The sequence below is a fragment of the Solanum verrucosum genome, unplaced genomic scaffold, assembly GCF_900185275.1.
Source record: "Solanum verrucosum unplaced genomic scaffold, falcon-dt-bn FXZP01000189.1, whole genome shotgun sequence".
NCBI classification, from domain to species: Eukaryota; Viridiplantae; Streptophyta; class Magnoliopsida; order Solanales; family Solanaceae; genus Solanum; species Solanum verrucosum.
In genome coordinates this window covers 1047896-1059202 of record NW_026020814.1, presented here as the reverse complement: position 1 = coordinate 1059202, position 11307 = coordinate 1047896, and the positions used below count along the sequence as shown (strand labels likewise).

At 34.7% G+C, this 11307-nt stretch overlaps 4 protein-coding genes across 4 annotated transcripts in view; 1 reads left to right on the top strand and 3 right to left on the bottom strand.

Annotated features, from left to right (window-relative positions):
• Positions 1-11307, bottom strand: part of LOC125813291 (heavy metal-associated isoprenylated plant protein 39) — a 246590-nt gene that overhangs the window by 75161 nt on the left and 160122 nt on the right. The gene's annotated exons all lie outside the window — the stretch shown is intronic.
• LOC125813289 (actin-depolymerizing factor 12) lies at positions 37-1688 on the bottom strand. Its single transcript, XM_049492786.1, has 3 exons — positions 1543-1688; positions 458-717; positions 37-338 (listed from the first exon to the last, which is right to left on the bottom strand). Exons 1-3 carry the CDS (start codon positions 1543-1545, stop codon positions 188-190), a joined length of 414 nt encoding a protein of 137 aa, XP_049348743.1. The 5' UTR covers positions 1546-1688; the 3' UTR covers positions 37-187.
• LOC125813284 (uncharacterized protein C683.02c) lies at positions 2208-5717 on the bottom strand. The gene is made up of 5 exons (XM_049492780.1): positions 5318-5717; positions 4340-4481; positions 3634-3725; positions 3354-3456; positions 2208-2698 (listed from the first exon to the last, which is right to left on the bottom strand). Exons 1-5 carry the CDS (start codon positions 5606-5608, stop codon positions 2541-2543), a joined length of 786 nt encoding a protein of 261 aa, XP_049348737.1. The 5' UTR covers positions 5609-5717; the 3' UTR covers positions 2208-2540.
• Positions 8943-11285, top strand: LOC125813278 (tubulin beta-1 chain). The gene is made up of 3 exons (XM_049492773.1): positions 8943-9380; positions 9856-10125; positions 10364-11285. Exons 1-3 carry the CDS (start codon positions 8987-8989, stop codon positions 11041-11043), a joined length of 1344 nt encoding a protein of 447 aa, XP_049348730.1. The 5' UTR covers positions 8943-8986; the 3' UTR covers positions 11044-11285.

Below are 11307 nucleotides of genomic sequence, written 5' to 3'. Positions count from 1 at the left end.
GTTCAATGGATGAAAATATAATGGAATTAGTCAGTCTAAAATGCAACAAGAGCACAATCAGATGTTTTATTTAGGAGAAAAACCACCATTTGATACAGAATGCTGTTACCACAAGTTAAGGCATTACATGAGAAATACAAAGATGAACCACAACAAAGAAACTGGAAATGCAACTGCATGAGAGGACTCAGTAGGCTCGCGATTTTATAAGATCAAAGCTCATTTCACTAGGTTCAGTTGCTTGCAATTCAACTTGAATTCCATCCAGTTCTCTCTTGAATCTGTCCTTTGAGCTCGCGTATACCATCTTCATCCTCACCCTTGATGATTCAGGTGACCTAAAAGATATCATCATGCGCATAGTATTATTAGTTAGAATCAGGCCAAATCTTCTTTCACTGAGTATCTTTTTTTCTCAAATGGATATACACATGTAATGAAAGTTATATATGTATACCAAGCAATAAAGAAAATCTTGCTTTTCTGGATATTTTCATTAGTTATGAAGTCGAAATCAAAGACAGCATAACGACATTCATCAGGAGGGAGAGAGTTAGCGAAATCATCGTAGTTTTCTTCAGGGCTGCCAAGTTTCTCTACCACCACTTCCTGACCATCAATCTTGAAGATAATGAACCTGTAGTTTCTCTTTGCTTTTAATTCTAAGAATTTCAGCTTACATTCATCTTGTACTGCCGTTCCAGACACAGCATTTGCCTGCCCATTTATATTTTTGTCAAATGTCATGAATAAGACACAGAATTCAAATGAAACAACAATAAGAACAATTGATAAATCCTAAGATAAGATCAACAGTAACAAGTATATATTATGAATGTCATTATATTCAACCATTCATTGAGTGATTGAGGCCAAACTAATGCATGCAGGTGCTTACGCACCTTGTACTGAGAGGTGTCACATGACACTGCTTCGTCAATTTATTTTTTTTCTAAATATGCGAACTATAGATAATAACCAAAATGAAAATATTGGCTATAAATATTTAAAATGGCACCCCTTATCGCTATAATGATATTCATTTTTTTTTAAATACCGATACTGCTTACAAAAACTCTTGTGTATGCCAGTGGATGCATTCAACCAAGAAAACATGAATAGATCCATTTTTTCTCCCGTGGAAATATATATATATTTAGAATTGATTTTTTTTCGAAAATTATATGCTTAGTGAGTGCACCATGATTCATCGTAAAAGTGAATCATTTTTGTTAAAAATAAATAAAAATCTACGTGTCACATACAAATTGGTCAATTTTTCCACGTATACACTCTTAAGTTGGATCTGAGAATATAAAAAAGGTGTCGAAATGACTCAATATATGCTTACTACAGATGTTCAAAATGAACAAAAAGCCTACTTAAGATGAGGTGTCTAAGTAAAAGCTGGTGTCAACTTCGGCCGATTGATTTGCCGTTGAATGACAATTAAGTTAAAGATGTATAACATGACAAAATGGTGATTGAAAAGAAAAAATGAAACAGAAAGAAGTGAAAGAAAGAGAGTATATATATATATACCATGGTATCGTATAATGAAATTATGAAATAGATAAGGATCTCTGCCTGCTAAATGGATAGAAAAAAAAAGGGATAAAGGGTGGGGGGATAGAGGAGAAAATGGTAGAGATCCTTCAATCTACAAGAGAAAAAACAGAGTCTAGCTGGTTTATTATTTATAATAAATAATACAAGAGACAGATTCGGAGTTTAAAGAGGAAATGTTAGATAAGGGGTTGTGAGTATTCTGAGCTATTTTGAGGCTCATTAATCATTTTAGTCACGACTACGACCACGACCATTCTTTGTCAACTGTAATATAATTTCCTGTTGAACTTCCCACGACGGTCATTTGTAGGCGTGATGAGATAAATAAGGATATTTTATGACATTATTTTATTTCATTATCAATATGTGGTAGTAATCCATCATTTGTATCTCAAACCAAATATAAGATAAAAATTAATCCCAAATTTTATTCAGTTGCCCCCTAAATATACAAATGTTAATTTACACTAAAACAAAAAACCGCTATATAATTTCTCTATTTTATATTGTTGGCACAATATTAATTTGAAATGCAATACTCTAATTTGATCATCCTACTAAACTAGAAAGCTTTTACAGCAAAGTACAACATCAATTTGTGAACAAGGACCAGGTCAGCAGAAGTAGAACTGGGAAACATGCAATTAACCCAAAGCAAAAAAGAATAAAGGTGGATACACAGTTTACTAATGAAAAACGAAGACTAGAAAATAGTCCTAATCTTTTTTTGGTCATACTCAAAAGACACCATTTAGCATTAGCACTCTCGAACAATTTGTCACAAGTGTTTTAATTTTCTGACGTATTTGTGTCCAAGATCCTCACTAACTAGAGGAGAAAAGAATATTGCAAATCAAAATTTGAAAGCGAATTGCAGTTGTTGGACAAGATATATGGAGCAGTTTCAAGAAAATCAATATCTATTCAATAGATTGCGCTTTCCAGGATCACCGGTTCTTCTGGAGATCCACTCATCCTTCAAAATTAACAACTTTAGGTTCTTTTTTCTTCTTTAATTTAGCATCATCGTCTTCATTAACATCCTCTGCCATGAAGTTGAAGTCATCCTCGAGATCATCCCCACTGCTGAGTTTTGTAACTTGTCCCCTTGGCCGGTCTTCAAATTGAGCTGTCAGAAACAAGGGAAAGGTCACAAAAATGGTGGAACAGCTGAAACCAAACCAACACTAGCAAGCAGCATCTGTTACTAACAAGCCACAAGCATATAGTAAAAAAAATAATCTATCAGGGTGTGTTTGTAATCAATAAAGGAGCACACCAACGTCCACCAAAAGTTATTCACAAGGCAGCCATTTACGACATAAATCTCTCTTCTAACCCCTCCCCCCCATGCCAACAAAATGGACTGTTCCCTTGCTACATTTAGCACAAAATGCATGAACATGGAACTGAAGGAGTGTATGAAAGAGGACATGAGAAGGTACGGACTTTATATTGAAAAGGAACAAGAGTGACTGTGATATGACTTAAGAGGCCTTTAATTACATTAAAAAAAATATGATAAACAGACAACTGTAGCTCGATTAATTCTCTTCTGCACCAAATGAAATTGGCTTGGCTTTGCCATGGTCAAAACCTGTTCAACTGAGCAGATAAAGAAAAAAAAAAGTTGACAAAGTTGTTGGACTGTCAAGAGAAAACAAGACTAGGTCATGCACAAGAAAAGTAGAAGAGAGCAAGCGCTCAGTTTGCCAAGTAAAAGTGAAGGCAAAACTAGAAGTGCCGAAGAGCAAATTAATGGAATAATATATTAAAGTACTTACAAATTTTAAATCTACCAATGGCCATATCAGAAGCTTTGCCGGATTTATTAGGACAGTCTCTTGCCAAATGTGTAACGCCACCACAAATTTTGCAACAACCACCCTGCAAACAAAAGTCATCCAGAACTTGAACTTCTAACCTCCGGTGAAATTAACGTTTAAAAGATTCCCTAGAAAAGAGCTCATTTTGATTGAGTAAACATGGACGTATCGAACCAGCATCAGAAGGTAGCTGTGAAGTGATTGAAAATGAAGTTTGAAGCCAATCGAATATATGTACCTTTGGGTATATGCCATGCGTATTTTTAGGGCAGTCCTTACTCAAGTGACCTTGTTCTTTACAAATAAAGCAACTGGCAAACTTTGTTCCACCTGCATAATTGAGAAAACAACATGATTTTACTAAAATTAAAGAAAAGAAACAAGAAAAATCTTTCTAATAGAAGAGATATTATTGTTAGATCAACTTCAATAGACCCTTGGAAGACAAGGGCAACTCAATCTGAATAGCACATATATACAACAATTTAGCATATGCTAATTCTTGAAGCACTTCAGTTTTGTCGGTTGCATATACTCTTTTTGTTCCACCAAAGAAATTCTGAAACTAATTTCTTAACTCGGCATTAACGCAATTTAGGTCAACTCCTATTTTGTAAGTATGGATTAATGGAGTTTGATTGGTCAAGGCAACACTATAACAATTAACCAATACCGTGACCCTGTCAGTTGGTTCAGGAACTTATTTAGTAGTTTAGCCTTAATTATTCAATGTTTAACACTTCCATACTGCATATTACGAAGTTGATACACAGAGTACATGAAAATTAGTGGATCAGTATTGAAATTACAATGAGAAGGACAAGGAAAAAGTTCGTAACCTGAAGAAATGTATGCACACAAAAAAAATAAAAGAAGTAAAAGAAAATACATTGTACACGGAATGAAGAAAAGAGATACTACTAGATAAGGTCAAGGAAAAATACCATCTTGAAGCGGATAGGGGCAGTTAGCCAAAGAATGACTTGTATTACCACAATTGTAACACAACTTCTTATCCACTACTTCATCATTCTTGTTGGGGCAATTCTTCAGGCTATGACCACGTCGACGACAAAGCAAACATATCTTCATAGACACATATCAACCAAAGTAGTGAAAATCAGCATGAGGCAATAATATTCTTCTAGTGTAGCAAAATATCATCTTTGATATCATTGGGCAGTGAAACTACAAGTCAATACTAAATAGATTCTGTCCAAAGACCACATTTGGTATGACTTCAATTGTTCTTACCAGAAAAGGAAACATTTTACCTAAGAAAATCATCTGCTAAGTCATTTTCCAATGCTCCATTGAGAATAAAAGTTGGTGGAATTAAGAGTGGTTGAGGGTGGACTGACCACCAACGGTGGTGTTTGGTAACAATTATAAGTTGGAAAGGGTTATTTAGAAGTTAATTGGGATTAATGATATGGAATGTACATATTTTCTTTCTAAGTAAAGTAAGTACAATGCACTTTGAATCTAGTTATGGAGTATTAAGTTCATAATAGATTTCATCTATTTGTTGCAAATCAACAGTTTTAGCAGCCAAACTCTGGAATGACTACACCATGGAGAATCAAACCAAAATATCAAAGCACCATTATTCATTCAAATGAAATGCCAAAATAAGAAGACGAAATGAAAACAAAAGATTCAATTCAATTTTCACTTTTCTTTTATTAATGGAAGAACATTCCCTATCGTATTGTTTGTTGTAGTTTATGTTCTGTTACTATCTCTTGTTTCTAGTACTTCCGTTACTTGTATGAAGTTGTTGATAGCATTACCAGCCCTGCCATAAACTCTGCTAACGACGTTGTTGATAGCATTACCAGCCCTATCATAAACTCCAGCAGAGTAGCATAAACATCGCAATACAAAATATACACAATAATGAAAAAAACCAAAAATTGTACCTTATTCTTTTCCCATTCGGCTTTTCTAGGGCAATCTCTGGCAATATGGTCATGTTCTTTACAAATAAAACAGCTTTCACCAGGCTTCATTCCAGCGACTCTAAAAGGGTGCTTAGTAAATGAACGTTTGTTATTAGGATCTTTGGATTCTCCTTTTTTCTTCTTGAAAGTGCTCTTCTTCTTCTTTTTCTTGTTGGGGTCTTTAGGCGGAGTTGGTTCTGGCTTGGGGAATAGTTCAGGATTAGCATCCTTGTATCGTTTTCGAGCTAATTTCTGCCTTTTGCTCACCATTTTTCTTACAGAGTATGATTCCTCTGCTTCTGCTTTGTGAATTAAAGGAAGTAAATAACAGCAGCTCCAAGGTTGAATGAACACTGTGAATGAGAAAGCTTTTAGGTATGGCTGCTGGTTGAAGACGAGGGTTTTGTGAGGTTTTGGATACACAAATTAGACATTACGGTTCGATTTCGGACCGCCCAAAGATCCATGGGTTATCGGATCCGGGGCAAACAAAGCTAATTCAATATCGGTCCAAAATTATTGAGGAGGGTCAGTTTGGACATTACGTCCCTGTTAGGACAATACGATTTCAAGCTGATTTCATGTCATGAGATGAAATTCTAAATTCTTAAAAAAAAAATCATGATGTGAAATTTTAAATTATGATTTGGAATTTTTCAAATACAAAAATTGACCTACAAGTTGATATTTTGTAAAACGAAATTCACATCTATATTTTACATTTATCCAAAATATTCACATCAACATAAAATTTATTATTACTTCAAATGAATTCCTATTTTTTTCATTTAAATTCACCAAATTTATTATTTTTGATCAAATTTATTTACCAACAAAATTTATTCCTACTTCATTCAAATCAACATTTAATAAATAATTTTTTTTTATTATTATATTGAGTAGACAAGACTAATCATTGTGACATTAATTGGAAAAAAAATGATTGAGAAATGCAAATTCAACGTGAGTAGATTGTTCGTAATATGTGTGAAGATTATATTAAAAACTAGTATACTACAACTTATGTTCATGTTTTTTATTGAATTGAAATTTGATCAATAATTGTTGTATACATAAAATGTCCAAATTATACATCCAAACAAAATTTTAGTTTCATCTCATTATTTTATATTGCATGGTCAAACGAGCCACAGGTATATCCAAATTATTCGAATTGACTCATTTGGTAAATATTTGATAATTAAGACCTACTAATTTCAAAATAAATTTAATTCATACGAGAATTGATGATTTTAAAAAATAAGTAAAGAAGACAACAAATCGAGAAAGGTAAAAACTAATCGAAGAGAACCACTTGATATTAGGGCTGCTTATAGGGCAGATAATTTCTCTTAACAGTTTGACCTAACAAATATTGATTTTTAAATTTACTTATCCACTAGCAAATCTATAAGATATCGGTTCGTTCGATAACATATTAGCACTTATTAGGTGGTTATCGAACGATGTATTGACTAACATCTACCTTTTTTTTCTCCTTGAACGCACCTTAAAAAATGACTTTTTTTCCCTATTTTAAATGTAGTCAAATTATAAAATTCTTCTATACTACAGAAAAATATAGATTAATAGTAATGTAATAGTTAATACTAACAGATAAGTATATATAGTTTATATATTTTGAAAAAAATTATTAAATGATGCTAACATACCTAAGTTAAAAGTGTAAATATGATAATTCTTAACAGGTTAGCGGTTTATCCAATAAGGAAATTGAATAATCCGTTTCCACACCAATAAACCATTAACTATAAAATTCTAATATGTTCATCAACCATTTATTCTATAGCTCAATACCAATATGGTTCGATTTTGAACATTCCTACTTGATATACAAATTCATTTGCCGAGCATGGCTATAATTAATATTATATCAAAATAGAATCGTAAATTGAAAAAAATGAAATTTAATAGTAGCAAGATTCAATAGCATCAAACACTTTGGGTTATTGCCTACGCACTAAGCACAACTAACTTAACAACTACACTAACCACAAATTAAGCTAACCCATCGAAACTTAAAACTAACTAACTGATCATAATACATGGATTAACATATCAGCATACATAGATAAATATATGTCTTTCTCAATAAAGGTGTTATTAATTTAATTGATAATCATCGGTTGATAACTGCTAAATCGATTCCAAATCAATCAATATTAATGTATTATATTGGTTCAATAGCAAATTTTAGTAAATTTTAAAATCTAAGCATAAATATATCTAATAAAAAAACACATGTATTATCAAGTTAGTATGTTATGTTGACACAAGAATATCAAAAGGGGTGAGCGCAATTGAGAGAAAGGTTGCTTGATGAGAAAGTATAATGATTAATGCATCTGATCTCACTTGATCACTCCATGATATCTCACTCTCTCTAGATCTTTCTCCCTTCTTTATTATTCATGACAGGGTCAGGCACAGGCGGATCCACATTTATATATGGGGTTGTACGTGCACCCATTAACTTCAGAAAAAATCATGTGTATATAAATATATATCTATCTTGAGAAAACTAACAAAAACTAAGATATAATTAACAGTGCACACATGAGGAGTTAAGAAGCTTCCTTGTATTGCTGGTATAAGCTAGCCCTACTGAGTAATATATATGAATCTCTCTCTGAAAAGTATATTAGGTTTTCTTTTTGCACTTGTTTGAGTGAAAACCACGTTTGGGATGTTCTACTTTTTCTGCTCCATAAAATATAATGGCATTTTCCCCACACTTCACCTTACAGTCTGGCCTATATACAACAACAATTCCAATGTAAAGGGTTTGGAGACGGTAGAATATACACAAACGTGATTATAACTATCTCAGTCGGACCCATAAATATATATATTGCAAATTATTTAGCATTTTATAATTTCTTGGGTGATCTTCTTTCTTTCTGCCATGCTCTTCAGTACAGACTGAGCTAAATTGAAACTTTTACTTTTGTCAACACGTGAAGAGGAGAACATATTCCTATGAAAACAAACACCATAAGCTATACACCACGATTGAAAGTTGAAACTCCCTAAATTTGCTTATGTCGTTGATGATTGAATATTCTTTTCGTAAATCACACCATTGAACTATAGTGTGAGTTTTCTATCTGAATTATCACCAAATATTTATCGAAACTCATCTAAACTATCATTAATTTGAGTTTCACGTCTTACCACTCCCCCATAATCCTTTACTAATTAATTACTGACTTATTATTCATTTCATTAGTTGGGTTATCCTTTTCTACAATTATTGAACCAAACAAAAACAGTTTCTTCTAAAAATTCTTCCAGCTGTTTTTTCACATGACTTCTCCAGTAATCACATGCCTCCTTTCCGACGCTTCACGTGCACGCAACAATCTTAACCGCTTTTTTTCACAACGTGATAAAAGCGCGTGTCTATCACACACGTCAAACCCGCGTGACTAAACTTTTCAAAATTCCCCCAAAAAATGAACTGTCGCCGTCAAGTTGTAACGGCGAACAAACTCCGTTTTCATTTTTCCCACCACCCTTTCATCAGTATATAAATCTCAACTCCTCTTTCCTCCATTTTCCTAAACCCAAATTCTCTCTTCCACAGTAATCCCATTCATTCAATTTCTCGCGAAATCAAAAGTAAAAATGCGTGAGATTTTGCACATTCAGGGAGGCCAATGTGGGAACCAGATCGGAGCTAAGTTCTGGGAGGTTGTGTGTGCCGAGCACGGAATTGATTCCACCGGAAGGTACAAAGGAGAGAGTGACCTTCAATTGGAGCGCGTGAATGTCTACTACAACGAGGCAAGTTGTGGAAGGTTCGTTCCACGCGCCGTCCTCATGGACTTGGAGCCGGGAACCATGGACAGCGTTAGATCAGGTCCTTATGGTCAGATATTCCGGCCGGATAACTTCGTCTTTGGTCAGTCTGGTGCTGGTAATAATTGGGCCAAAGGACACTATACTGAAGGAGCGGAACTTATCGACTCGGTTATGGATGTTGTAAGGAAGGAGGCTGAGAACAGTGATTGCTTACAAGGTAATTTGTCTGTTGCTTTTCATTTAGTGCTTTTTGATTCTATAACAGAACTTATTTTGTAACATGTGATTACTCGGACGGTGATCGGGCTGTGTATGTACTTGTGCATGATAGCAAAGTCAGGAATTTCGCTAGGAGTGTTCAAGTTTTTTTTTATATACGTTGTATTTTTTTATACGACCGTTATAATTTTTCAAAGAAGGATGTTTAACTGATCATCCAGTGCGTGTGGTATGTATGTCCAACTTAGCAAGAAATCATGTTTACGTCGTAATAACAATGCAATTTTAAATTTAGATGTTTGAAGACTGATGTATTCATTCCCTGTTTGAACAAATTTTTGTTAGGCTTATAAGAGAGAAATGAAGTTTGCATTTGCTATAATTTTGTTGATTTTGTGTAGTAAATGGCTTGAATCCAAGTAAATTGTCTATTTTGTAAAGCTTATGAATGTGGACTCTGTTTTAAATTTCAGGTTTTCAGGTTTGTCATTCTTTGGGAGGTGGAACTGGATCAGGAATGGGAACTCTCCTCATATCTAAGATCAGGGAAGAGTACCCAGACAGAATGATGCTTACTTTCTCTGTGTTTCCTTCCCCGAAAGTTTCTGACACTGTTGTTGAGCCCTATAATGCTACTCTCTCTGTTCACCAGCTTGTTGAGAATGCAGATGAGTGCATGGTTTTGGACAATGAAGCTCTTTATGACATTTGCTTCCGAACTCTCAAACTTACTACTCCAAGCTGTAAGTCGTCTTCTTGATCAGCAATAGTTTCTTTTTGGTGAAACTTTACAGTTATGATGTTTTGGTTATTGTATGTCATGTACTCCCGTAGTAGTTAAATTTACACTGCATCTATGCTTGTCTTTTGTCTGATTCTTTCTATCCTGGTATTGAGATTCTGTTGGATTTACCCTTTTTATATGATTGTATTATGCTAGTATATGTAGATTAATGTACTAACTCGTGATGTTTGCCTCAGTTGGAGATCTTAATCATTTGATTTCTGCCACCATGAGTGGTGTGACTTGCTGTCTCCGGTTCCCTGGTCAGCTCAATTCTGATCTCCGCAAGCTTGCTGTCAACCTCATCCCATTTCCTCGGTTGCATTTCTTCATGGTTGGATTTGCTCCTCTCACTTCTCGTGGGTCACAGCAATACAGAGCCCTGACTGTTCCTGAGCTCACTCAACAGATGTGGGATTCAAAAAACATGATGTGTGCTGCTGATCCTCGTCATGGTCGTTATCTGACTGCTTCAGCGATGTTCCGGGGAAAAATGAGCACCAAGGAAGTTGATGAGCAAATGATTAATGTGCAGAACAAGAACTCTTCCTATTTTGTGGAGTGGATTCCTAACAATGTGAAGTCTACCGTCTGTGACATCCCTCCAACTGGACTGAAGATGGCCTCAACTTTTATTGGCAATTCCACCTCAATTCAGGAGATGTTCCGTAGGGTCAGCGAGCAGTTTACAGCAATGTTTCGAAGAAAGGCTTTCTTGCACTGGTACACTGGAGAAGGTATGGATGAGATGGAGTTTACAGAGGCTGAAAGCAACATGAACGATCTAGTTTCTGAGTACCAGCAATATCAAGATGCATCAGCTGAGGAGGAAGGTTATGACTACGAAGACGAGGATGAAGAAGGTCAAGAAGCTTAACCAATTCAGCTGGTGGAAAATTTTCGAGTGCTGTTTATGTAGTCGTCCCACTCTTCATTCTTTTAAATGTTTTAGGGTTTGGATTTTTGTTTTGCATGTGACATCGTGGTGGGACAGTTGCTCAATCCCATGTAGTTATAGTTGGTGTTGCTTCACATACCTATCACTGTAATCTAGCTCATTGTATTCTTATTATAGTACCAATATTTTGTGACTAAGGGAATTGTGGCTCGCTTCAAAAACGATTATCTCAATGTGTTGTGA

What these genes read in the sequence shown, in the direction of transcription:
- LOC125813289 (XM_049492786.1), bottom strand. An exon ending in AAGATTTTCTTTATTGCTTG is followed by an intron (nt 339 to 457) that starts GTATACATATAT and finishes GATATCTTTTAG; the next exon opens with GTCACCTGAATCATCAAGGG.
- LOC125813278 (XM_049492773.1), top strand. Translation starts at nt 8,987, where the DNA reads ATGCGTGAGATTTTGCACATTCAGGGAGGCCAATGTGGGAACCAGATC. An exon ending in GAACAGTGATTGCTTACAAG is followed by an intron (nt 9,381 to 9,855) that starts GTAATTTGTCTG and finishes TTTAAATTTCAG; the next exon opens with GTTTTCAGGTTTGTCATTCT. An exon ending in CAAACTTACTACTCCAAGCT is followed by an intron (nt 10,126 to 10,363) that starts GTAAGTCGTCTT and finishes TGTTTGCCTCAG; the next exon opens with TTGGAGATCTTAATCATTTG.
- LOC125813284 (XM_049492780.1), bottom strand. Translation starts at nt 5,608, where the DNA reads ATGGTGAGCAAAAGGCAGAAATTAGCTCGAAAACGATACAAGGATGCT. An exon ending in CCGAATGGGAAAAGAATAAG is followed by an intron (nt 4,482 to 5,317) that starts GTACAATTTTTG and finishes GTGTCTATGAAG; the next exon opens with ATATGTTTGCTTTGTCGTCG. An exon ending in CCCCTATCCGCTTCAAGATG is followed by an intron (nt 3,726 to 4,339) that starts GTATTTTTCCTT and finishes TCAATTATGCAG; the next exon opens with GTGGAACAAAGTTTGCCAGT.